This window comes from Equus przewalskii, chromosome 3, assembly GCF_037783145.1.
Source record: "Equus przewalskii isolate Varuska chromosome 3, EquPr2, whole genome shotgun sequence".
Taxonomy (NCBI): Eukaryota; Metazoa; Chordata; class Mammalia; order Perissodactyla; family Equidae; genus Equus; species Equus przewalskii.
In genome coordinates, this window is record NC_091833.1 from 107,623,645 (window position 1) to 107,651,500 (window position 27,856).

At 42.9% G+C, this 27,856-nt stretch overlaps 1 protein-coding gene across 3 annotated transcripts; it reads right to left on the reverse strand.

The window, feature by feature from the left end:
• Positions 1-216: 216 nt before the first annotated feature.
• BST1 (bone marrow stromal cell antigen 1) lies at positions 217-26,426 on the reverse strand. Of its 3 annotated transcripts, XM_008541909.2 has the most exons (10): positions 25,875-26,227; positions 24,287-24,413; positions 22,191-22,326; positions 19,542-19,624; positions 16,539-16,615; positions 16,126-16,218; positions 13,392-13,478; positions 10,949-11,008; positions 10,078-10,136; positions 217-1,759 (listed from the first exon to the last, which is right to left on the reverse strand). In XM_008541909.2, exons 1-10 carry the CDS (start codon positions 26,225-26,227, stop codon positions 1,683-1,685), a joined length of 1,152 nt encoding a protein of 383 aa, XP_008540131.1. In that variant the 3' UTR covers positions 217-1,682. The 3 variants fall into 3 exon arrangements, with proteins under 3 accessions (XP_008540131.1, XP_008540132.1, XP_070469283.1); XM_008541910.2 differs by lacking the exon at positions 10,078-10,136 and having other exon boundaries at positions 25,875-26,426; XM_070613182.1 differs by lacking the exons at positions 10,078-10,136; positions 25,875-26,227 and adding an exon at positions 25,388-25,792.
• Between the last annotated feature and the right edge of the window lie 1,430 nt (positions 26,427-27,856).

Below are 27,856 nucleotides of genomic sequence, written 5' to 3' on the forward strand. Positions count from 1 at the left end.
AGAAGTGTCTGGGACAAGCTTTTGGTTTTGTCTTTCTCTTCTGGAAATGTTCTTTTTTGGGTCAAATTACCACATATATATGATATGTGCGTGTGCGTATGTGGGTGTGTATTTCTTTCATCTGATTATAAAAGTAATGCATACTCATGAGAGAAAATTTGGAAAATACTGAGTCAAAAGTCAAAAATAGAAATCACTGATAAGACCACTATCCAGTGATAATTGATCTTTCTTTTGATTTATTGCCTTTCCTTTCATTCATTCACAACATGTATATCATACAAACACACATATATATTACATTTGTATCATATTTAGACAATTGGATCATATGATAAACAGTTTTATATCCCATCTCTTGCACTTATTGTTGATATTTTCCTTTGTGATTAAACTTTCTTGGAAAACATTTCATTTACACACAGTGAAATTTGCTCCTGTTGATGTTCAGTTCCGTGAGTGTTGACAAATACGTAGATTCATGACATGGAACAGTTTCGTCACTTCCCCCAAATTCCCCCCACACAGTTCCTTTTTACTTAGCCCTCCGTCTAGTCTTAACCTCTGGCAATCACTGATCTGTTCTCCATTCCTATAGTTTTGCCTTTTCCAGAATGTCATGTAAATAGGATCATACAGTATGTAATCTTTTGATCTAGCTTCTTCCACTTAGCACAATGCCAATAGCTGGTTACTTTTTATTGCTGAGTAGTATTCCACCATATAGATGTAGCACAATTAGTTCATCCCTTCATCAGCTGAAGGACATTTGGATTGGTAAACATGACTTTTACTATTTGAATGATATTCCATCCTGCAGATGGAATACATACACCAAACCATATTTAAACAGTTCCTATTATTAGACATTTTGGGTTCCTCCCTGCGTTATAAATAACGATTAAATGAACATCTTTTTTTAAAATTTATTTATTTATTTTTATTATTTATTTTTTTGAGGAAGATTAGCCCTGAGCTAACATCTGCTGCCAATCCTCTCTTTTTGCTCAGGAAGACTGGCCCTGAGCTAACCTCCGTGCCCATTTTCCTCCACTTTATACACGGGACGCCTGCCACAGCATGGCTTTTGCCAAGCAGTGCCATGTCCGCACCCAGGATCCGAACCAGCAAACCCGGGGCCACCGAAGCAGAATGTGCAAACTTAACCACTGCGCCACCAGGCTGGCCCCATGAACATCTTTATACATCAATCTTTGCCTACCAAATATATAGGCATACATTTATATAATGTACGTATATCATAAGCTATCAACAAGCATGCAGTGTGCCCTGCTGGGTATATAGAAAAACTTAGAAAATATATAAAATACAGTTCTATAGAATTTTCTAAAAATGTTTGATTGTATAACAAACAATCTGGGTTTCAATGCTTTGTACCATTATGAAAATAAGAAAATAATAATGTGCTTTAATTCTAATGCAGCAGTTTTAACCTGTAAAATAGAACTAATGTCTTATTTCTGAAATCCTGAGCATGTGTATCATTAAAAACCCATTTCAGGACATTGTCTTCCCAGTGGGAAGCTTCTTTAGACAATGGAATTGCTTGGTGCACACAGAACAAGAGGGATGAGTGTGTGAGGGCAGGTGTCAGCGCTGGGGCTCGCTAGGGCAGCAGAGCTGAGTCTCTAGTTACTCTCCAGCAACTGAAGCCAAAGCCACTAAGAGAAGAACGATAAGGCCGGCACTTTGTTCTGCATAAAGGGCTGGGACTTCTCTTCGAGTAGATGCTGCTGCCCTGCAAATTAAAAAGGAAATAGAGAAAATGTCAGTGTTAGTGTATGGCACCTCCTTTCAAAAATATAAACGCACACTGCAGAAAAATGGAACTAGTACAGAAAGTTATAAAATGCAAAGTAAAATTCCCTTAGTCTCCCCATTCCCACTTTTTTGTTTTGAGGAAGATTAGCCCTGAGCTAACATCTGCTGCCAATCCTCCTCTTTTTCCTGAGGAAGATGGGCCCTGAGCTAACATCTGTGCCCATCTTCCTCTACTTTATATGTGGGACGCCTACCACAGCATGGCGTGCCAAGCAGTGCCATGTCTGCACCCGGGATCCAAACCAGCGAAGCCGCTGCACCACTGGCCAGCCCCTCATTCCCACTTTTCATAGAGAATCAATCTTGGTAGTTTGAGTTGTCCTTCCAGGAATGAGATACACACACACACGTATGCATGCACACACACACACACACACACACACACACACATTCACATATCTTTTTATCTAAGAACAAATGGAATCTGCAACTTGCTTTTTTCACCTAACACCATTTTTTGGACATCCTTCCATATGGTACATATCAAGTTATTTCATTCTTCCTCAAGGATGAATTCGTCTTGTGTGGATGTACCATAAAGTCAGCCAAGTTCTCCATTGACGGACATTTCACCATCAGAGTTTAACTGGTGAGGAAAACCTGTCCTGACATAAAGACATCAAGACAGGACCTGGCCAAAACACGGACTCTGGTCATAACCAATAGGGTCTGACCACTGGATTTTTAAAAACCGAAATTACTGAATTCTTTGAAACCAATTAAAAGAGAAATTTTTTAAATTAGGAAACAATCTGATGTTGGTTTGGAAATGTATCCCTTGGCTCTCGACTCTGGCCGGGGTCCTTGAAACATCCTCACTCCATTTGCTCAGCAGTTCCCCTCTTTTTTGCTAAAGGAATCGCCAGCAGCCCGCAAATCTGTACTAGGGCTCCTCCTGCTGGACATGTTCTACCACTGCACTTCTGATTCAGTTCACGTCCCAGACTTGATTCATTCAAAATTGATGATTTTCTTTTTTCACCTTTAAATAATTAATGAATTAATACAAGGATACATTTTCATTTGTTTAAATAAAATAATACAGAACTAAACAGAGTAATAATGAGTCTCCCTTCATCCTTTTCCGGTTCTCACTCCCGTTCCCTGGAAGTAACCTCTGTTAGCAATTTGGAGTTCATCTCTCAGACCTCTTTCTATCATTCATACCCATTATCATGCACAAATAGAAACACAGTTTTGTTTTCCTTTGCTTTGAATGTCTGGGCCCACCTTCTATGCATTGATTTGTCACAATTTAGCTCAAGCTTTTCATGTCGGTGTCAGGTTGTGCTTGAGGGCAGCTTTTATGCACAGAAAAAAACACTATTTGCAGTTACTTTGGTTTTAAAAATTAGTTCTAACAACTAGAATATATAACTATGTACTGGGGGGCTTGGGGGAGAAGAAGAAGGAAAAACAGATTGGCAACACATGTTAGCTCAGGTGCCAATCTTTTAAAAAAATTAGTTCTAACTATTAAAGACATAAATTCAAAAGCCTGATTTTCCCACATACTTTTCTATTTAATTTATGAATCATATTGTTCTATTTAAAAACCTGGTGAGTTCTGATAATTTTTAAGGAGGCTTCACATTTATTCAAATTCCCTTAAATATTTTAAACTCAAATTACTTCAGGTTAAATTATTTTAAACTTAAGTTTAAAAATATTACGTTCTTTTAAAAATACTTTAATACTTTAAATGACTTTAGATGAGCAAAACCTTCTCAAATACTTGATTCTAATAAATCTAATAAATGTATAAAATTTAATTTTAATTCTCTTAAACATTCCAATGATTAAAAACTTAGTAAAATTCTCTTATAACTTTCAACTAAAAATCCCAAGTCTAAAATCAGTTATTTAATAATTACCATATTGGAATCACAGGGCTATTCCAACAGCTATTGTTATATGCTAAATTCTCTAAAATGTTGCAAATAAATTAAATACCAAACAATACAGATTGCTCCTAAACTTACCACAAAAGTATTAATAATAATGATATGAGCTGTTTATTCTATTCTAAACCTTTGCAGATTAACAGTCCTTTACCCCACTATTCCTAAGCAAGTAGAATTTGGTATTCCCACTTCTGTGGCTTAGGACCTGAGTAGCTGTGGGGGTAGGGGATGGTTGGGGAGGAGGAACTGGACACAACGATGACACACATTTTGGACAGAGAATTTGGGCCAAGATGAGAGATCTGATGTCTTCCCTTGACCCTGACCAAAATAGTGAGTCCTTATTTCAGTAAGGTATGTCTGTTTTCTCATATCCTCACCAATCCTGTAGATTATCAGTCTACTGAATTTTTAGCCAATATTATAACCTATAAACATATAAAGTTGTTTTCTACATATTTTTTCAATTTAATTGTTCATGAGAATTTTTCCATATTGCTGTATGATTATCCATCAAGTTCCCCACCCCCCCACCCCCGCTTTATGGAGACATAATTGGCATATAACATCTACCATTGTTTTTAATGGCTACATTCTATTCCATCCAGTAAATGTAACCCTTTGATGTAACCATTCACTCGCCATTGGATATTTAGGCCCAGCTCCCAATGTTTGCATTTCTGATTGAGTATTATAAAGAATGCTTTGGTGAACATCTTTGAGCATATAGGCTGTGTCCACATTTTGAATAATTTCTTTAGAATAAGGTACCAGAAATACCCTAAGGTCTGAGTTGGGTCAAGGATTAAGGACACTTCTATAATTCTTGAAAGATATTGTCAAATTGTTCTCCCAAAGCATTTTACCAATTCACAACTCCATCAAGCATTGAATAACATCTTTAAAATATTTTTATGCTATTTTTTGTTAAGATGTGTCAATGAAGTCAAGGTGGAAATTGCACCTTATTCAATTTGCATTTCACTGTTATTAAATGATGAAATAATTTTCCATATTTGCCATTGGTGGTTCCTCTTTCATAAATTATCTATCAATATTCTTTGCTAGGTTGTTTTAAAAAGAGTTTAGTAAAATTCCTTTCACAGCAATAAAAGAGGAGAAAAACTTGGCAAAGAGTGAAAAAGGATTTTATTCTTGACGTCAAAGGAACTGGGAAAGAACCGTCATAAATAAATCAATTCAACAATCCCTGAAAGAATGCCCAAACAAAGAAAGAAGAGCAGGTCAGGAACTATAACCCCTTCCTTAGCTGCTGTACTGCAAACCCCAGCGGCACACTGAGGCGGTGTGGTTCGGTGGGAAAAACAAGGACTTTACACACAGACAAACCTGGCTTCTGTTTCTGGCTCTAGCCAACCCTGAGTGACTGCTGAACTTCTCTGAACCTCAGCATCACTGATGAGGATCAAACTGCCCACCTTCTAGGAATGTGATTGGACAAAATGAGATGATGACTCCAGAACGCCAGGCTGAAAGTCTGACACATCCGAAGTGCTCAGAAACACCTGAGGACAGGTGAGGAGAGCCACCCTCATTCACCTTCCACATCCTGCAGCAGGGGAGGTAAACCAAGGCACTGGCGCCAGTGTGGCACCACTTACCTATTTCAGGAATGGCAGTGTAGGGTGCAATGGGTTTTAGAGAAAGGAATTTTACAGGATCTGTATCTGTATAAAGTTTACAGTCTTGTTAAGGAGACAAGGAGTAAAACCATAAAGATCTATGTCACACTGTAACACTACACACATCCACCCCGCCAGGCCTTATGAGGTCCCTGGCTCACCGAGTTGTCTATTCTATCAAATCTTCCCAACAACCTTGGTCCCCCTTTTCCACCTAAGTGAGCCACAGTTGGTTTCTGCTTCTTGCAATCAAAATCTGGACCTTATACATATGCTGCTGCTGGACACCACTCCACCTCTTGTAGGACACATGCCACTCCTTTCAGTTGCCCAGCGTCTTTGAACACTCTTTGTCTCAAATCTATTCCTACCCATGGTAGAAACAATCTTTCGTTCATTCATTCATTCATTCACTCATTCATTCCTAAGTGCCTACCAAGCTGCAGGCTGTTTTAGGTTCCTGGGAGACAACCATCAGTGAACAAATTAGGTGAAAGCCCCTGTCCCCATGGAGCTCATGTTCTAACAAGTGAGAGACGGGAAATAAAAAAATCAACTTAATAAGCAAATAAGTCAGAAGATGGTAAACACTATAAAAAAGAAAAATAGAGCAACATAAGGGGTTTCCCAGAGCCGGAATTTATGGCCCAGGCTATAATTTTAAATACTGAGGTCAAGGGGACATCATGGAGGTGAGATGGGAACAAATACTTACTGTAGGTGAGGGAGTCAGCCACATGGGGGAGGGGCTTCCAGGCAGAGGGAACAGCAGCAGCGAGGGCAAAGGCCCTGAGGTGAGAATGTGCCTGGCACATTCCAGGAGGTCACCGTGGCTGAGGCTCAGTGAGGGAAGGGGAGTAACAGAAGAAAGTGGAGAGAAGTGGGGCCAGGGCAGGCTGTCTGGTTCTTACTCTGAGTGACGTGGGAGCAACGGCAGTGTTTTGAGCAGTTGAGTGACATGACTAAAATTTTAAAGGACTATTCTCTACACTTTGTATATGTTGGAAAATTTCCCTAATAAACAATAGAAATCAAAAGCTAACTCTAGTAGCTGAGTTTCAAAGGCACCGTGGGGGGAACGGGTCAAGGTGAAAGCAGGGAGACTCTTTTGGGCCTATGGCCATAATCCAGGTGAGCGATGAGAGTGGCTCAGACCAGGCTAGACACAGTAGACGACTGAATCTTCCACCAATTTGGTAGGTCAAACCAATAGGATTTTCTGGTGAAGGGTGAGAGAAGGGGAGGAGTCAAGGATGCTTCAAGATTTCGGGAAGGGGCGTTTGGGGATTTGGGGACAGGTGAATGTTACCCCCACCCATCAATTGAGACAGAGAAGACTATGGGTAGACCAAGTTTAGGGGTGTATTAGTTTCCTGTAATACATTTAGTGACTTAAAACAACACAAATTCATTTTCTTACAGTCCTGGAGGTCAGAAGTTGGAAACCAGTTTCACTGGGCTAACGTCAAGGTGTCAGTGGGGCTGGTTCTTTCTGGAACATCTCCTGAGGGGAGAATCTGTTTCCGTGCCCTTTCTCTACCTTCGAGCATCACTCCAATTTCTGCTTCCATTATCATGTCATCTTCTCCTCCTCTTCTCTGTCAAATCTCCTCTGCCTCCCCTTTACAAGGACTCTTACAATTTCATTTAGGGCCTGCCTGGAAAATCCAGTACAATCTCATCTCAAGATCCTTAACTTAATAACATCTGCAAAGTCCCTTTTGCAATATGAGGTAAAATTCACTGGTTCCAGGAATTAGGACCTGGATATCTTTGGATGCCATGACTCAACCTACCACAGCAGGTAAGTTCAGGAGTTCAGTTCTGGATGTGTTGAGTTTGAAATATCTATTAGACATCCAAGGGGAAATACTGAGTACACTGTTGAGTATATAAGTGTGGTGTTCAGTGAGGGCCTGGACTAGAGAGATTCATTTTGGAGTCACCAGCATCGAGATGAGATTTAAAGCCATGGGACTGGATTTAAAGCAGGGACTCACTTTCCCAGACTTCCTCACAGTTAGAGCACAAACACATGACCAAAACTCTGCCAACGAGATCTGCCCTGGTGAGCACAATGGATTAAAACAGCAGTTGCCATATAGGGTCCATTCTAGCCATGAGAGTGCCCAAGGCACCAGCTTTCCAAGGCAGCAGTGGTAGAGATTCCAGAAGCATCATCCAGGTGCGAGTATCACAGGCACTCCCTGAGGTGTCTGTACCCAGACAGGCTGCAGCGGGGTCTGTCCTGGGACAGTTCTGGGTGACACTTTGGTGTGGCCTCCAGTCCTGCTTCTCTGGCTCTCCCAGGAAGATACTGTGAGCAACCTCAAACCCTTTAACACATCCCATTTCTACTGAACTACCTGGAGCTGGTGTGCGATGCTTGCATTTAAGAATTTCAGCTGATGTGCTCTCTACATGAGCTATAGGAACCCAACCCTGTGCTCAGCCCAGGCTCTGGAAAGCCCTCCTCCTGCACTGTCTAGAAAGAGGGTTGGGCACTTATACACACTTGGTTTTATTCAATCTTCACAACTAACCTGTAAGACAGTTCCCATTATTTTTAGTTTTGTAGATGAGAAAACTGCCAAATTCAGGCCATCTGTCTCCACCTGCAGTGCTTTGACTACCACCAAAGGGTCAGTGTCCACAGGCTTGTGGGCAGGAAAGCACGGGGGTCTTTAGGAAAGTGGATCAAAGCTAGCCTGAAATGAAAGTTCCCGGTGAGGAGCAGTGGGCGGTGTGTTGAGAAAGAGTATGAAGACCCTGGGAGGACAGGCTGGAATTGGACGTGGTGGTAGGAACCTTGAAGGTCTTAGAGCGGCAGGGAGAGGAGGATGGATTTCATTTTCAGGTGAGGAAAGTGAAGACCCAGGTCCACAGGTCTTCATCTCCCGTGAGAGAACTCAAAAAAATGCAAGCCAAATTCACAGGGAATGGACAGCAGAGCGTGGGAGAGAACTTAAATCCATCACCCACCCCCGGGATGTTAGCCCCGAGTACACATGCAGGTGATGGTGGATCTGTTGTCCCAACTTCCAGTCAAAAGAGCATAACAGTTGCCAGAGTAAATTCTGAACCTCACAGACTCGCTTCAGACCCACTCACTAGCTGGGTGGTCTTGGGTGAGTCCTACCTTAGCTTCTCTCACCAGAGTTTCTTCACTTCTGAAATGAGGATAACGGAACCTTCCACATTGGTTCAGATACAGGTTTGGTTGCTGTTAAAACGACCCCAAATCCCAGTGGCTTAGACAAGACAGATGTTTATTTCTCTCTCAGTAACTGTCCAGGCTGATACGGTATGGGAGCACCCAGCCTCCCTCTGCTGTGTCGCTCTGCCACGCCCTGTTGAAGATGGCTCAGCACCACACCTTCTGGATTCATACCCCAGCCAGCAGGAAAGGGGAAGGGGAATGCATATTCTTTCCTTTCAAAGGCTTAATCCAAAAATTGCACACATCACTCAGCCACAGTGAGACGGAAGGCTAGGAAGCACACACATTATTATTGATAGCCATCAGCCCAACTAAAATCAAGGGTTCTATTACTAAATGAAGAAAGGAAGAAGAGCTATGTGGGCATGACGAGCAGTCCCTGTCTCTTTCTCTGTCTCTCTGTCTATCTAATGGACTAGTTATAAGGATGCACAAAATGTGCTCTGTAATTCACACAGCACAACCTGGCACAGAGTTGATGTCCAGCCCTGATTAGTTCTCTTCCCCTTGCAGATGGAAGACTAGATCCTACCGACATTTATGGAGCACTTACTATGTGCAACTGTGATGAGGAACACAAAGAGGAAGTTGATGCAATCGCCAAATCGAGTGAGGGAGACAGACATGTGGAATGAACTAAAACATGGCTAGAAAGAGGGAAGTGCTATAGTCAAGTTGGGCACAAAGTCCTTGGAGAGCAGAGAAGGGGGTTCTAATATCCACCTGAAGAATCAGGAAAGCCTTACAGAGGAAGGGACATTTGGAGTTGGGTCCTCAAGGATGCATATGATGTTAGCAGATAGGAAAGAAAGGGAAGAGGACTCAGGCAGCAGCTTCAGAAATCTTCCTGCCGACACAAATCCAAATAACAATAAATCATCATGTTTTACCCACAAAACTGATTAAAATTAGACATATATATAGGTACAAGTACAGGTACAGATACAGATTCAGACACAGATACAGATATAAATAATACCCAGTGTGGGCAAAGGAGGGGAGAAAAGTGCACCCACCACTATGTTGGTGGGAGTGTACGCTGGTGCAGCTTTTTTGAAACATCAAAATTGAAACTATCCACATCCTTTGACCCAGCAACTCCATTTCTGGTTATCTGTCCTACACAAATACTTGCACAAGAACTCAAGGTATATAATCCATGATTATACTTCAGCATAGTTTATAATAACAAAACAACTACACTACAACCTACAACGGAGTCAGCCTATGACTGGAAAATGGCTAAACAAATGATGGAGAGGCCATCCTACAGAATACTCTGTGGCCACTCAAAGACTGGGTCAGAAAGTATGAACAGACTTAAACGGATGATGCCCTTATGCCGCTAAGTGAAAAAAGCCCATGGCAGAACAATATGTCTAGTATGAGTGCTTTTTGTACAAAAACAAAGGCAAATAAATAAATGAAAACAAGACCAAACCAAGAACAAATAAATGAACAAACTTACATCTGTGTCTGGTAACATGTATAAGTTTGTGCATTGAGGACATACTGGAGGAGATGGACCTAAATGTTAAAAGAAATTACTTTGAGGATATGGGAGTGGAGGGAAAAAGAAATCCTCATATTCCTTGTTGATGATAGCTAAATATTGGAAACAATCTACATGTCCACCGATGGGTAATGGGTTAAAAAAAATCATGATACGTGCATACAACAGAATACCACAGAGCTGTTAAAAAGAATGAGGCAGCTTTATCTATAGATAGGGAACAGTACCAAGACACACTATTATGTGAAAAAAGCCAGTTGTAGAATCCTATGTATAGAATAGAAAAGAGAAATATGCCTCTGTGTGTGTTGTTGCAGGCACAGAATATTCTAGAAGGATACACAACAAACCAGAAATAGTGGTTGCCTCTGGGTAAGGGTACTGGGTGACTAGGAATAGAGAAAGAAAGTTTATTCACTTTTTCTACCCTTTTATATCTTTGAATTTCATTGCATAATGAAGGTATGTATTACCTTCTCAAAAAATCTAATACGATTTTAAAATATACAAGGATTAAGAAATAAATTTTAAAAGGTCCTCCTGCCACCCTACTCCTAGAATTCCTGTGGAAGCAAGTGCAGCTGGAGCAGAGGGCCGCATCAGGGCAGGAGTTCAGCTCACCTGGGTAGATGTTCATCAAATCTGCACCAACCTGGTAGCTCAAGGAAACTGAGAGGAGTGCAGTGCAGAGGTACAAACCTTCCTCTGCAGCCCGGTGTTTTAGGGGGCGAGGGCAGAATCATATTGCAATTCATCAGTGTTCTGCAAATAGTAAGGACTGGTTATCTTGGGGAAGCAAGGAGGTTGGGTTAAGATATTTACTTACGAATTTAAGGCACAGTCAGGATGAGTGCTGTGGTCCACGCACTTTAAGAGCTTCACTGGTCTATAAAATGAAAAGAAATATTTAAGAGATTATTTAAATGACATTCACTCATCAAACATGTATCATGTGCCTGCAAGGTACTTGGGGATACGAAGTCTCTGACCTCGAAGAACACACGGTTTCTTTTTAAAAATATTAGCCAACATTTACTGAGCACTTACTATGTACCAAGAAACCTGATTATGTATTTTACATAGATTATATCATTTAATCTTCACAACAGCCCAATGGAGCAAGTACTACTGTCATCTCCAATTACAGGTGAGAAAGCTGTCCAGAGGACCTTGCGCAAGTCCTCACAGTAGGAGTGGAGGAGCTGAACTTGAGCCTTGTGGGCTTACTCTAGAGCCCAAGTGTGTAACCAGTTCTGTATAGATGCACGATTTTCCTCGGAAAAACCTCTTGATACGTACTTTGGGCAAAAGGTTGGACTCAAAGCACACAGTGATGGCTGGTACCCAGGCTTCAGTAAAGAAAGCTAAATTGTTCCTCACGATAGAGGGAGAAGATGTGGAGCTCCAGGGCAGCCAGGGGGGTAGGAAAAGGCACAGTCAAGAGAGGAGCCAGGGACCGATGGACACTGGGCTTTGGGTGGGAGCCAGGCCTACAGAGGATCCCTCGTGGCAAGGTGACTGGAGAGGACATTGGAAGAACAGCAGGTACACTGTTCCTCTGTGGTATGCTATGTGACCCTTCCCTAGGACTTGTTTACTTTTCGGTAAAGTCCACACTACGCAGACATTTTTTATGGGAGTAGTTTGTTATTGTTGTGTTATGCTCCCCCAAAACGCATTGAGTTTTAGAGTCTAGTTCAATACAATGCTAAGCAGAAAACAAGCAAGAGGCAAGAGAGGCTGTGAAAAGACAAGATGTAGCCAAAATTTGCAAGAACCCTGGGGAGAACTTTCGACTGATGCAGGACAGAGGCCAATGTCATCTGAATTTTGAGAGGCAGGAGGTTCTCATTTACATCTGGCTTGGAGTTTGATTTGTTAACCTTCGTCACAATCCCACGTTAAGCCTTCTGTTATCTCCTCTGTGTTCCCAGAAGCAATACAAACGCCCACCTTAACACAGAAAGAGTCCATGCGCAGTAAAGAAACGGGGCTGGGGGAGCTGAGTCGGGCTCGCAAGGGAACATCACTGAAGGCCAGCTTAGGTGGGGACAACACTGGAGTGAGTAGAAGCAGGCTGAGACCCTGAGGACAGCTGTGGGCAGGGAAGGAGACCAGGGGCTCTGGCGCAAAGGAGACTCTGGGGTGCAGGTTATGTTCTGTTTCTTGATCTGGGTGCTGGTTCAGGTATATGTTGAACTTGTGAAAATCATCCAACTGCACACTTATGGTTTGTGCATTTTTCTGTACATAGGTTCTATTTCCACAAGAGTATTTTCTTTGTTTTGTTTTTAAAAGAGGGTATTAATAAGACCTGACTTTTGAATTTCCTGAGAGCATTAGCAATAAGAGATGAGTAAAACGGTACAGCTTTAAGCTGTGGGAAAAGACAACAGCTTTGAGGGGCCCATTCTTTCGGGGAGGCATGCGTACAGGGAGACCCACACTTCCAAGGGGCTTGGCTCGGATGGGAGGATTATCTGGCCCACAGAGCTATTCAGAAGACAGAGGGCAGCAGAGCCAGCCAGATGGTCATGGGCACTGGACAAAACCGCAGATGTAATTTGCATACCTGCCATACCCACAAATGTTCAGGAAAGCCACTAAGTCCTCGCAATTTTGGACTCTGGCCTCAGGAATGAAACAGGCCCACAGACTTAGGTGCTGACGCACAGAGAAGCAGGAAGCAAGCAGCAAGGTGAGAAATTCCCCATCCAGGGCTTTCAACTGTCCCAGGGTTTGAGCCAAACTTACTACATTTCCAAGAATCAGAAACGCCCTCAAACGATATCTCATTATACGTATATAAAGTGTCTGGCCCATGATCAGCTCAATAAATGGTAGCTATTACTATTTTCCTATTGGTCTGCAGTGAGGATGTATCTGCCTGGAAGTAGCTGAGCACCTGCCCTGGGAAAGGATCCCACTGCAGCGTATCATCCAAAGATGCCAGGACCACAGCCCCTGTTCTCAGCTTACTCACCATGTGTAAGCAAGTGAGGGGGAAACTGGACAAGCACCAATGATAAACGGCTACTCTGTCTGTCCTTTCAGTGTCATTAAACAGGACTCTGGACAGAAGTGGAGGAGGGGCCGGGCAGAACCCTGGCCAGAAGGCACTCCCATTCCCCACACCCAGAGACAACCCAAAAGGCACAGTCCCGGGGCCTTTAGAACTGATGGCCCCAAAACCCTTTCAACAGCCCCCTAGGCTCCACGATCACCGCTCCACCTTTGAAGATATGCACCGATTATAATCTGCCACCTACACGTAATCATTTATACAGCTGTACTGAAAACCCATCTCCTCCAGTCTCTCTTCCAGGACTTTCACACTGCCTTCTCCACAAGATTCCCTAAAACATAAAAACAAAAAGATAAAAATTAAACAAAAGGAGAAGAGGAAAGAGGAAGTTGTTTCTGGGCTAATTAAAACTTCTTTTGACCATGTTCTCCTTGGATATTCCCCCCTCTGGAAAAGCATTTGGGAAAGTCTCTGAACGCAAAAGCGCTGCTTGCGATAGACCCGCACCGCCCCAGCACGCAGCGCTCGGAACCCGCCATACCGAGCTCAAAGTTTGAGGACTCGCACTGGGAGCGCCTGTGCCGGCGCATGCGCAGTGCGCCACAGGGAGCATCACAGCCCCACCAGTCAACACCCCTCCGCTAAGTGCCCCCCGTCCCAGCTGGCGCAATGCTGACTGCCAACTTGCTCAACCTAGCGTGTATTCAGTTCAGCTTTAAATGGCGACAAAAACATACAAATAAAAAAGTATTAGAAAACGCAAATAAGGAAAAGGAAAAAAAATTACCCCAAATCTCACATCACTAGAGATAACTGCTGCTAACATTTTGGTGTGTATCATTTTAGACTTTTTAAATATATGTATTCCCACGAGACTTTTAAAATATAACAACGAGATTCTGCTGTCCAATGCATTTTGTATTCTGCGTTTGCTCATGTCTGTGTATATACATATATACCCCTCTGCCTTTATTTTTAATTCCTGCTTGGTCTCACTTACATAATCAGGACATGATTCATAAGACCAGCCCCCTCCTGTTAAAGATCAAGATTTATTCCTATATTTCAACATCACTGACGCTACAGTGAACTTCGTTAAACCTTCATTTTCATACATATCCTTAATTATTCATTTCCTTAGCATAAATTCTTGAAAGTAGATTTTCTGGCACCAAGGTTTTGAACGAATTTTAAGGCTCTTGAGTAGCCCTGCCAAACTGAACCCATGCTGACCACTCCAACAGAGTGTGAGATGTCTATTTCCCCACACTGTCATCAACAGGAGTTCTTACCTTCCCAATGGTCACAATTAAGCAGAGGGATTTATAACAACAGACAGAGGTGGCTACAGCACTGCCAGCTGGGGTTAGTCGGCATGGTATTCACATCGCAGGCAGGGCCCTGCCTCAGTGTATGTGGAATGAGAAGGTAAACAGCCTCCCTGCTATAAAATTAATAGAGAGGGAGCATACTAGGAGGAAATGAGCCATTGGAGGAAGTTTTCACAGAAGAAGTGGAATTTGGGGCGTTACAGGAACGAAGAGGGCAAGGTGTTGAATGACATCATGTTTTAGAACCGTGCCAAAATCTGGGATGATGTCCTTCTCTGGGCCAAGTTCATGACGCAGAATTTTTTAGTAAGCAATGATCTGGAGGTTTCAGGACACCTAGACACAGAGCTTAGTCGATGGGTTATTTTACTATTTTTTTAAATAAACACAGCCAAAGCAGTGCTAAACACAATCAGCTGTTAGCTGTGTTGTTTTTAGCTCCCTGCCTCTGATTTTTTTTCCTAAAATCTGAGCAGTTCAGGATTCCCACTTTCTTAGCTCATGGCCAGCGACTCCACCCTATGGCATAAATGTTTGAGCAGGTGTTCTGACTCCGTTATCACCTCTCCTGCAGCGGAAATGAAGCCTGAGAGGACCTTCAACTGCAGTCTCCGTATCTTATTAAAGTCGGTTCAAAGGACAAGCTTTCTCTGATAGATACATCAAAACAACAAGCAAGCATAATTTCTAGACAAAGAGTGACTTCTCCCAGGACTAAGAAAAGCTATATGCATTGTTCTTCATGCAACGGAAAGTATAATTTGTCTTCTGGGAAGAGGAATGCAGATCCTGGTATAACTATGTAATAGGTCATTTGCAAATTTAATCGATTGCCCAAGAAACAGGAAAAAAATATCATTCATTGTATGGTAAGTCTTAGAGGGTCCTGGGGGCCTGAAACGGGGAATTTGCTAAGATTCTCCCAGAATATACTTTCAATAACACATCCACTCACTGGCGTTGGCAACACTTTCCTCTATGTACCATCAATGCTCTGAAGAACAAGGCCCCAGCTTGCCTCTGAAGCGCCATCATGGCTGCACAGCTTTAACTGGCTTGGCCTCACTGGCTTGTCTCTGAACAAACTGGGTTTAAGTTTTTTATCTTCTGCTTTGCCACCAGTGCCCTTCACTGATGAGAAGGATGTGTTCGGGCTTGCGTTTATACAAACTTGAGTGGTTTCCCACAAAATATGGATCTTACAAGTTTTCTTGGCCAATTTGAGACACAGTTGTGGAAGAGGTTTTTCTCTGACAATAAAGTCTTCATTACATAGTCCTTGGGTCAATTCTGATAACTCCTGGCGAGGGTTTTTGGGCTTCAGACAACCAGACAGAGAAAGTGGTGTTGACCCACACAAATGCGTAAGAAAGTCTCCTATCCAATGCTGCCCAGGCCACTCAGAAAGGAACATGATTTTCCTTGGCTGGGAGGAGTTATCTGGACAAAGGAGGTTTTCTCTGTGGGCTCAGGACTGGCTAGTGGCATTTCCAGAAAGTCAAGCTTTTGCCTTTCTCTACCCACTACATTAGAAACAAAGAAGGCTGCTGTTTCCCCAAAAATGAAAATGTAAAACAGACTTGATGATATCACATCCAAGAAAAGCATGTTTGCACAATTACCATCATCAATAGCACCATAACTTACACATTGGGTCCCCCGATTTCATGCATAACCCAGATCTCAATTCGTGTGATTTTATCCTTCTGGAAGTAAGGGATTTCAAAATCTGCAAAAAAACTGAGAAACAGGAAAGACATTTCTTAAAGTCCTAAGGGAATATGATACTTTTCTATTTCATTGTTAATTGATTTACATATTAAATTTGGTTTTTAGCCTTTATTTTTCAGTCACATTTCATTCATGGATTCATCAGCTGTTAATAGCATAAATGTATAGACTTGGCTCTTATCTCCAGGTCATTGACCTGTTTTGCTCTACTAGAACTTCCAGACAAGCATTAGATTGGAGATTAGGAGGATTCTTTTAAGCTTCCGCTCAAAGGAACTAAATAAACATTTTGGCATCTTTGTTGTTTTTGTTGGTGCTGGCGTTCTTACCCTTTAATAGGATAGGCTCCTGTTGGCTCTGAACCATTCAGCATGACATGGATCACCCCAGAACTATCCTTTGAATACTGCAAGAAGAAGAAACTATTTTGAGTAAACTAAGACATCATTTTTCAGCTATGAAATGAGCGATATTTTTTTTCAATTAACAGTTCTCATCTTGTCAAGAATGTGATAAATTTGGTATTTCATGTGGCTGGTAGGGATGCAACTAGTGTATCTTGGAAAGCAGACTACTTTGAAATGGCAAAAACTCATAGACTCAGTAATTCCATGTCTGGGAATCTACTCTAAGAAAATAATGTGAAATAGATTCCAGCATTGCATCAGCTGGAATAGACTAAACTATGCTGCCATTACAAACAACCTCAAAATCACCATGGCTTTAAACAACAAAGACTATTTCATGCTCATATTACATGTTTATCACAGGTCCATTGTCCTTGCTCTGGGACCCAAGCTGATGAAGTCTCCACATCTGCAAAGTGGCTGACTGTCAGGGGGAAGAAGGGAAAAATGGCAAATCACAGACCAGTTCTTAGAGGCTTCCAACCAGAAGTCGCACAGTCACTCCCACTCACATCTCATTGGCCAGTGCAAGTCACACATAAGTAACTTCAAGAGGCAGAGTAGTGCAAACCACATGCTCAGAAGATGAAACAGAAATATTTGGTAAACAGCACAAAGGACCACCACAAGCACTGTGCGCAAAGATGTGTACTGCAGCGTTGCTTGTAACCAATCTCAAACAGTCAGCAACAAGGGAATGGAAAGCAACCCATGGTACTTACATGTCTGAAATATTAGCCGTCCATTAATAAAAGTCTACAAAAGATTTGCTATAGCATAGGAAGTACTTACATTCAAAGCAAAATGCAAGATTAGATGGATGGAGCATGAGCTCTACTATGTTAAAAAGAAATGGGCAAAAGTCAACGCCTGAAATTCCCAAGGGAGAGATAGGCACAGAGAAGTTCCCAAATCTCCAGTTCAATTACTACTAGAACATTTAATTTCCCTCATAGAATGCTTATGCTAGAATGAGATACGTGTCTGGGGCCACTCTCATTCTCTGGCAAAGTGATGCCAGCACCAGCTGCAGCAAAACAATGCACTTCACGCCACCCGGGTGTCAGATTGCTTCCAAACAGCGCTAACAGCCATGCTTAAATCCTCAGATGCTGATGACCACTAGGCTAAAGAGACTGCCTTTAGGTGGCAGGAATGTGGATGATTAATTTTTTCATCTATGCTTTCCATAATTTGTCATTTTCTATCATAAGCAGCTATTACATTGATGATAAGAAATAAAATTAATTTAAAAAAATGCGTACAGATACAATGAGGCTGTGTGATGTAGTGGTTGAAAATTTGCTCTCTGGAACCAGACTGCCTGGTCTCAAATCCTGCCCCCTGGTCCCTATCCTCCTTATTTGCTCTGTAAGCTTAAGTTAAACTTAAGACTTAAGTTCTTGATCTGTTCTCCCTCATTTTTCCCATCTGTAAAACAAAGGTAATAAGAGTCTCTACTTCATAGGATTGTTGCGAGAATCAAATCATTTAAAATAATAATTATTAACTTTTACTGAATACTTCTCTGCTCCGGTTCAGACCCTCTCCTCATCGCTATGCTAAACCACCTCTCCTCATGCCCAGACTACCCAGCATATTCTAAGGGCTCATGAAATGTGGGCACGATGATTATATTCCCATTATAGACCTGGAGGAAGTAGAAGATGGTGGTTTGGAGCACACACTGTGCGGATCCGCTGGGTAGGATATACGGTTCCCTTATGTATAAGGTTGACATCACCCCTGGCTTGCTGTTATGATCCACCCTCAGGTGATGATGCATCTGCAGCCTCCCAGTCCTCAATGAGGGGCTCGGGCAGCCCACTGCCAACTGACTGGAGCCTGCGCTCAAAATGGAACCTGTGGGTAGTGGGCGCAAATAAAGCACTCCCACTGGAGCTGGCAGGAGAGCACGGGAATGGATGGAATGTCTTCTGCCTGGAGCGGGCCCTCTGCTTAGCTCCCAACTGCAACCATGGTGGAGGATCCGACCCAATCCATCTCAGCTCGGTTAACAATGGGCCCAGTGGACACCTGGCGATCCAGATGAGAAAATGGGACCAAAAGAGACACTAATAGCCCTGAAAGGGGGGTGGTGGCAGTGGGTGGACGGACCTGAAGTCCACTCCCAGTTGATATAGCTAACTTTTAATAGTCAACAGCTCTTTGCCAGGCACTCAGCTAAGGACTTAACCCTCTTTATTTCCAATCTTTGGTCTAACCCTGGTGACATAAAATGTTAAGCTGCAGTCACTGGTACTGTATAGCTACTGGTAACTGTCATTTACTCTGGTGACAATATTCTCTGAGGAACGGACCTGCCTTAAGGGGACCATTTCTAGAGCTCCAGTTTATTCTCAGTCTCTTATCACCTCCTCTCCCATTATTATCAGTCTTATGGACATTCCTGACCCCCACGTCTCAATCCCAGATGTCCTGGGGTCTCCCACAAAGCAGGGATTGCCTCATTTTACACAGCAACCAAAATCACATTGATTGTGAAATATTAATAACCACCACGACATAATAGTAATAATAATAACTATTCATGTCCTCATCTATAGCTAACATTAGCTGAATGTTTCTCTGCCAGGCACTATACTAAGTATTTTAGCTCCTTAAATTCTCACACCTTTATGGAGCGGAGAGAATGAATCAGAGTGTTCCAAAGGCTCAGATAAGTTAAGTAACTACCTGACGGCCCAATCTCTGAACCCCTTTGCCCCATGTTCGTGGGTCCCACATCTGCTCAGCCACCCAGCAGAACAGATGCAAACACTGCCGCCCTTCAAGCAATGTGACATAATCAAATCGGAGACAGCAGTTTTATTATATTAATAGCATGACTCTTGTTCAACATAAACTCATGAGATTTTCAACGAATCTTCATCCTCAACCTCAACCTGTCCATCCCAGGATTACCTGGATGGATGCCCTTTTCCAGTAAGAATCCACAGGATTGTTTTCACAATCTTCTGCCGTAGGGCAGGATTGGTAATCGAGTCCTAAGGGGAAAAGAGACAAACGTTTCATTTCAAAGTTTATATCAGGGAAGAATTAACTTAAAATATTTGCCAGCTCCCCAAAATATATTTAGCCTGCATTCTGCACAACATGCAGGAATTTGACATTCACAGCTCTACCCACCCAGTCCACAAGGAGCCTGGTGAGTGACCACCCAGCCCATGATAGGAAGACATTTGTCATTCTACTCGTCACAAATATGAGGAAGGTGGAGGCCTAAGCAGCTGGGTTATTTCTCGACTGGAGCTCTACTAAAGTAATAAAAAAATTCTTTGCTCTATTGGGAGAAGCACCTTCTCCAATTAATTCTGGTCTTGGAAGTGAATACAAAAAAGTAGCCTAAGAAAAGTGATAGTCCTAACCCAGAAAAAAAAATTATAACATTTAAAATATATAAAATGTTAAAATATATTAAATTTTTAAAATTTTAAATTTTATATCTGCAAAATTCAGCAGATATATAATGGGATTTGTTCCCCATTTACTCTATAAAAAAGGAGAAAGTTCTAATTGACAAATCATCCCAGGGAGAACCAAACAGGGCAAAATGTGTCCTTCCTGAAGGGACACGTGTGGAGCTCCCATGCCCTTCTGGGTGCACCACCCTCCCAGCACCTCGAGGTGTCACCATCTTGGAAGCCCTGGAACCCTATCATTTAGGGGTTTTTATGGAGATTTCATTGTGTAGGCATGATTTACTAAATCATTGACTATTGGTGATTAACTCAATCTCCAGCCCCTCTCCCTTTCCCCGACGACAGGGGATGGGGCTGAAAGTTCCAACTCTTTAATCATACCTTGGTCTTTCTGGTGACCAGCCCTCATCCTGAAGCTATCTAGGGGCCCCCAACCACCAGTCATCTCATTACCACACTAAAGACACTCTCCTCACTCCTCAGAGTCCAAAGGTATTAGCAGCTGCGTGCCAGGAACCAGGGGACAAAGACCAAACATTTATTTTGTATTACACCACACTCTCTCTCTTCATAGTCTTTCCATCACATCCTCCCTCATTCTCCTCCATTCTCCACAGGATAATCAAACCGAGGCTTCCTGGTCACTGTCCACTGGAAGAATGGCCATGGCCATTTGACCTGTACCTTGCAATGCTTCCAATCTCACTCACAGTGAAAGCCAGAGTCCTCACAATGTCCTGTGCTGTCTGGCCCTCATTTATTCCTCTAGCCTCATAGCCTACTACATTTATCTTTACTTACTGTTCTCCTTGCTGTTCCTTAAATATGCCAGACACACTTCCACTCAGGATCTTTGCACTTGCTGTTCCCTCTTTGCACTTTGCTCTTCCCCATCTCCTTCATGCCTTTGCTCAAATATCACTTCTCAGTGAGGCTTTCCTTGGACACCGATTAAAACTGCAACACTTTCCTCTCCCCTCCTCACCTCTGCGGCACCTCCTTTCCTCTTTGCCTGTTTGGTTTGTCTCTGTACCCCTTATTTTATGGCAGACTATATATATGTTACTTGCCTGTTTATCCCCTCCCTCCATAATGTAAGGATGGGGTATGATTTTCCTGTTTTATCCTCTGCTATGTTCTCAGTGCGTAGAAGAGGAGGGCCTGACACACAGTAGGCACTCTATGAATTTAGTTGGATAGACGAATGAAGGGAGGAGAATAAACAGAACTGAGCTTAGGTAAACTCATAGAGTGACTCCGATACCCAGGGAGGAACAATGTCTAGCCTTCACGGAGGGAACACGTCCCCCCACCTCCTTTCCTGGTGGGCCTTCCTCCTGCTCCTCCTTAAAGATCCTCGTGAGTCAAGAGCCGCTGCAAGCTTCCCTGATGCCCTGGTCTGGGGTGGTGTCTCACTCTGCCACTCCTTAGCTCCCAGTTCCTCCTGCATCAGGGCACAGGCTCTGACAGGCTACAAGCTCCCTGAGCCGGAACCACTGTATCAGCAGTTTCTAGTGTGGGAGCTGGATGAGTGAAGAGAGTTTTCACTGCCATCAGGGCAGCCCTTGTGACTTTAACTTTCACAGTGACTTTAATCCAGAAATATCTCCTGGCTGCCAGGAGTGACATTTAAGAGCACAAGTTTCAGAATCCGGCAGAAGAGGGTTGAACCCTAGCCCTACTTCCTCAAGTCATTAATCTCCCTAAGCCTCAGTTTCCCCCTTCTGGAAAATGAGGATAGAGAGGCAGACTTGTGCAGGGTGGGAGCATGAGCTCTGGAGTCAGACTGTCCAACTCTGCTGCTTATTAGCTGTGCAACCCTGAGCAAATTTCTTAACCTTGCTGTGCCTCAGTTTTCACAACTGTCCAAATAGGAATTAGGATAGGACCTATTCCACAGAGCTGTTGCAGAGATTAAATCAGTTAATATTTATAAAGTGCTTAGAAAGTACCCAGCAAAGCTAAGTGCTCTCTATCTATTATTCTTATTTTTAATTAGTATTATTACCACCTACCTCAGAGGATCGAGGGGGATCAAATGAGGTAAATGTATATGAAAGCATTTAGCACAAATGGCAAATGCATAGTAAAGGAATTCTTACTTTTCTTGTGATTTGTGCAGGAGTCTTACCGGAGGCATTTTCCTGTCGACACCAGCTCAAGAAATCTCCAACCCTGCCGTACAGGACATCACACAGAGGTGTAAAGCGACGGGTGTTGTCTGCATAGCTGGTGACAAGGAGGTGGTTATTTTCCCAGAACAGAGACTAAGGAAAAACAAATACAAAATTAAAATGTAAAATAAAAGCAAAACAGATTTTTTTCAGGTCCAATATCATTAAGTCAGCCGTCCATTTCTCATTGAACTCTGGCTTGCCTCACGACAACTGAACATTCTTTCTCTTTGTCTTTATTTACCCATTCAGAGTGCTACCACCTCTCTTCCCTTTATTCCAAGGGCATCATGCAAATGCTAATGAAGTATTTTCCTAGTAATACAATATTGAATATATATTCCTGGATTTAAAAAAAGATCAAGGGACCTGGGTTCGAATCCTGACTCTGTCATACACTAGACGTGATCTTGACCAAGGCGTGTAATTTCCTTGTGCCTCAGTTTCCACATCGGAAAAATGGGGTGCATGAGCTCTTTCTCTTCTTCCACAGCTGTGGTTAGGATGCTATGTGATCACAGAAAGTACTTCCTGAAGTGTAAAGTGCCTCAAAAGTGCATTACTTTTATATTATATGTCAGAGTTTCCACTATAAAGTTATAGAGTTTTCACATCACAATAATGCAAATAACAATATCCCGCTTGCCCATTATCTCCTCAGATCCTTGGGAGTCCAGTCAGTCCATGTCTAGACTGGGTGCTCCCTGAGGGCAGTGCTGTTTTGCTCCCTGCTGCCTCCTCAACCCCTGCATGATGCCTGGCACATGGAAGGAGCTCAGTAAATATTTACTGAGTTCACCAACCAGCACCAAAATCTATGAGAGAGGAGAACAAAATTTCTGGCTCCCCGTTTTACTGATAGGGAGGCAGCAAGATTCCAAATGCAACATATACTTAAAAATCATGCTTTCAGTCTGTTATATCTCTGAACCTCCCGGCTTCATTTACTTGATTTTAAAAATGAAAACATCAATGTTAAGATTATTTGTTAGGGTCAATATTCCCTGATTTTACAGTGAAAAAATCAGGTTAGGAATTATGATGTCAGGGAGACAAATACTGTGTGATCTCACTCATATGCGGAATATAAAAAGGAAACAACAAACAAACCAACCTGGTAGAAAAAGAGATCAGACTTGTGGTTAGCAGAGGCGGGGGTAGGAGGAGGGAAAATTAGAGGAAGTGGTCAAAAGGTACAAACTTCCCGTTATAAGATAAATAAGTACTAGGGAGGTAATATACAACACGATGACTATAGCTAACACCGCTGTACAAGATACAGGAAAGGTGTTAAGAGAGTGAATCCTGAGAGTTCTCATCACAAGGAAAAACTTTTGTTTTCTTTTTCTTTTTTTGTACCTATATGAGATGATGGATGTTAACTGAAGTTATTGTGGTAATCATTTCACAATATATATAAATCAAATCATTATGCTGTACACCTTAAACTTATATAGTGCTGTATGTCAATTATATCTCAATAAAACCGGAGAAAAAAAGAATTATGTCAGAGAAATAAAAATGGTATCAAATTTTCTTTAAACTCAAGGTATTGTTCTAAGCAAGCATTTTATACAGATTTTCTCATTTATTTTCATTTTCTTAGAACTTTGAGTGCAGACAGAACACAGACGTGGTTTTCTTAAAGAAACTGGTACCAAATAGATAAAATCCTAAGGCCTGTTAAAAGGAGGGATTGGTTTTCTGGGAGGATGCTGAGGTTGAGGGTTTTCTGAATTACTCAAGGTTCAGTCCTTTGGGGCCAGTCAGGACGGAGGTTATTCAGAATTGGCTAGGGACAGAGGCCCAGTGAAAAGGTCCTGATGTCCTTGTGATTCCTGCACTGACTTAGGAAGGTTCCTTCTGCCCACAACAGGCAGGAGGCCCAGGGTCACTGTTGAAAACAGAGCCACCTTCCCACCACAGAGCTGTGCATGCACATCGTGAGTTTGTTGTTTGTTGTTTCAGTGACACTGCAGGGTCGCTGAGGGCAGCTCATGTCACACCTGGCCCGTGCACTGTCTATCTCTGGAGACAGACAGCCAGGTTTTACCTTGTCTCTGGGAAGAGAGTGCCTGGAGAGGCTGATAAAAAGGTCATAGTCCGAGGGAAGCACGGAGCAGGGATCCTTATCCAGCACCAGTTTAAAGGCTTCCCAGATGGCTGTGCAGTTCTTGTTCCTGTGCAAAAGAAACAGAAATTACAATATGATAGATTTCTATTAAAGCACTCCAAGAGTTTTACAAGCCCTTATGTCATATATCAAAAATATAACTTAGGTGATGGATTTAGAAATCTGACAGTGGAAGTGTCTCTCAGAAGGCGCTACACAAATTTTGTAGAGCCAAGGAAGACAGTTTTGTCCCAGGCTCACAGAGAGAGCAGAAAAGGCACTGAGATAGGTGACAGTTCCAATAAACCACACAGGCTCCCAGCTTCAGGGGCCTCTTCATTTAAAGATGTGGTCCATTGTGGGGTTGGGAGCCAGTGAGGTCAGGCGGACGTGCCGGACCTTGTAAAACCAGGACTGAGCGCCAAGTGTTGAGAAAGGCTGTTCCACCTCCTGCCAAGGCAGAGTATGACTTCCACTGCCAGCTACGAGTGTTGAAGAACATTCCAGCTTTCCCAAAACATTTCCCCTTGCATTTGTAACTTTTTATTTTCCATGTTGGGTGCTGGGTAACATGGGTGTTCCTTATCTTATTTTCTGCTCTTTTTTATTTGCCTTAAATATGTCACAATAGAAACAACGGGCAGGGCCAGCCCCATGGACGAGTGGTTAAGTTCCTGCGCTCCACCTCCACAGCCCAGGTTCAGATCCTGGGGCAGACATGGCACCGGTAGTCAGGCCATGCTGAGGTGCGTCCCACATAGCACAAGCAGAGGCACTCACAACTAGAATATATACAACTATGTATGAGGGGGCGGGGCGGGGGGTTTTCGGGAGAAGAAGAAAGAAAGATTGGCAACAGATGTTAGCGCAGGTGCCAATCTTAAAAAAAAAAAACTAGCACAAGAAGGGGACTCTATGAAAACAGAAAAAGTGGGTACAAAGAAGGAACAAAAAATTGTAAGAAGCCAGTGCTGGCAAGAAAAACTCAAACTTAAAAAGTCCTCTAGATTAGAAGATCTGAAATTTGAATTCCCAAAATACCTGGACTCATGGAATTCCAGCTGGAGACCATATGCCTGGCTTTGATGGTGCCGGCTAAGCATATGCTGGTTGTCATCCAAACCTATCTCTACCTAATCGTCACCTCTAGACCACTCCTATCCTTCCTTCATTTATATGCACACACACAAGCACACCCCTCACCTCCAGACCCCACACAGCGCCTCTCTCGCCCGTAGGTTCCCCACCCCATGCCTCCCCAACTTCTAAACTCGCCACCCTCCACACTCGGCTCCCCTGACCTTTAGAACCCCCACCTTCCCCCCACCCACACCCCTCTTTTTAAGACCCTCTACTTTCCCCCACGCCCCTGACCTTCAGACCCCATTTCCTCCTCCCCACGCCCTCCTCCCCTCTAGATTGCCCATTTGCCCCTCCCCTTGTCTTTTTCTCCCCCGCCTTTACTTCTCCTTCTCTCTCTCTCAGTCCCCTCCTCCTCCCCGCCCCCAGGCTCCCCGGCCGCGCTCACTGCTCTTCGGGGCTCAGCAGCGGCCTGTAGTCGTTGCAGCGGCCGAGGAAGATGCTCTGCAGGTTCGGGCTGGTCCCCTCTCCGTTCCACCGCGCGCCGGCAGCGCCCGCGGCGTCCACAGCCAGCCGCGGCAGCCACAGCAGCAGCAGCAGGAGCGCGGGCAGCAGCAGCCGCGAAGGTTTGCACCCCCGGGCAGACATCGCGGGGACTTCGGAGGGCCTCCTGGACTCGCTGCTTCTCCTCGCACTAAAGTGGCTGCGCCCAGCTGACAGTGGGCACGACTGTCGCCCTGACACCACCCTCGCTCGCTTTCTGCCCCTTTCCGCTTCAGTTCCTGGACTGAGTTGGAACATCACGGAGGACAAGATATTGCTCTTGGCTCATCTTGGCCACAGTCCAGGAGGAGGGAGCCCCAAAGAAGAAGCAAGGTTGGAGAATAGATGAGGAGAGTTCAGTCATCGGAAGGAGGATGTTTCTTCCCCCAAACTATGAGAACGTCGACAGACGCCCTCTTCCTCAACGGCCACTGATGAGTAGGCTTGCTTTGTTTTCAGGAAATAAGAACCACAAAACCTAATATTTATTGAACTATTACTATGTGCCACACACTCTAAAAGCATAATTTTCATTTACTTTTCACAACATCCCCCTGAGCTAAGTTTCTCATCTCCATTTTACAGATGAGGAAACTCAGGGAAGTTAACCAACTTGTTTTTCAGGAAATCATAACCTCAAACACTAATATTTACTGAGCTGTTATTATGTGCCAGGCACTCTAAAAGCATAATTTTCGTTTACTTTTCACAACATCCCTCTGAGTTAAGTTTATCATCCTTATTTTACGGATAAGAAAACTCAGGGAAATTAAGCAACTTCTTGGAGGTCACAATCTCACTTCCTGATGGATCCCAAATCCTAGAGACAATTAGTTTAGAGAGCTAGGATTAACAGAATTCCACTTACAGGGCCAGGTCCTCAATTTTTGCAGTAATTTAGTCGCTATGGCATATTCTCAAGAAGCTATTGGAGATAGGCTCCATAAAACAAGAAAGAGGAAGACAGAGAATCCAGGAAACTGGGCATCAACTCAGGAGAGACAGGAAGGAGGCAACCAGTATGACAACTTCAAAGCAAGTCAAAGAGCAGCAAGCTCAGATTGAGACAGCAAAATGGTTGAGCAGATACCACACCAAAGAACATTTTCACACCAGGTATTTACCAAAGAAAAAATAGAAATATGTCTACCCAAAGATTTATACATGAAATGCTCATAGCAGCTTAATTCATTATAGCCCCTAAACAATGTAAATGTCCAACAAGAATAAATAATCAAATTGTCATATAGTCATACCATGGACTACTACTTGGCAATACAAAGGAACAAAGTACTGATATACTGAAAAATATAATATATATTATATACACAATATAATATATATATATACTGAATGAAAGAAGCTAGACCTAAAAGAATACATACTTTATTATTCCCATTATATGTAGTTCTAGAAGAAGGAATAGGATGCTGACGTATAGAGTTAGGGGAAAAGAGATTTCAGATGGAACCAATTGCCTGAGCAAAGGAAGAATAATGGAAAAGCATGGAGCTTCTCTTGAAAAAGATAAAAAATTTAGTTTGACTGGTGAAGAGGGTGGAGGTTGAGACTTGACAGCAAAGTTAGGTCATATCTTAAAGACCTTGAACACAATACTAATTTGAATTTTGATCTCTTGAACATTAAGAGCTTTCAATACTTCTTGAACTTCCTTATTGAAATCTTTGTCTCTTTTGTTGGTTGGAATTCTTGGTTGCTAGAGGCTGAAGAAAGGTCATGCATTTAAAGATCTTAGAAGAGTGTGTTTCATAGTGTCCTCTCAATGTTTGTTTTGAATAGTTACCATCACGGTATTTATTCCTTGTGTTTACTTTCTGTTATGGAAGGCTGAGTAAAAGCCCCACAAAGATGTCCATATCCTAGTTC

Bases quoted from the DNA above. Each gene is read 5' to 3' on its own strand.
- BST1 (XM_008541909.2), bottom strand. From the start codon at position 26,227: ATGTTCCAACTCAGTCCAGGAACTGAAGCGGAAAGGGGCAGAAAGCGA. The intron at 24,414-25,874 runs GTGAGCGCGGCC...TCTTTTGCACAG, and splicing joins CTGCTGAGCCCCGAAGAGCA to GAACAAGAACTGCACAGCCA. The intron at 22,327-24,286 runs GTAAAACCTGGC...GTTTTTCCTTAG, and splicing joins ACTCTCTTCCCAGAGACAAG to TCTCTGTTCTGGGAAAATAA.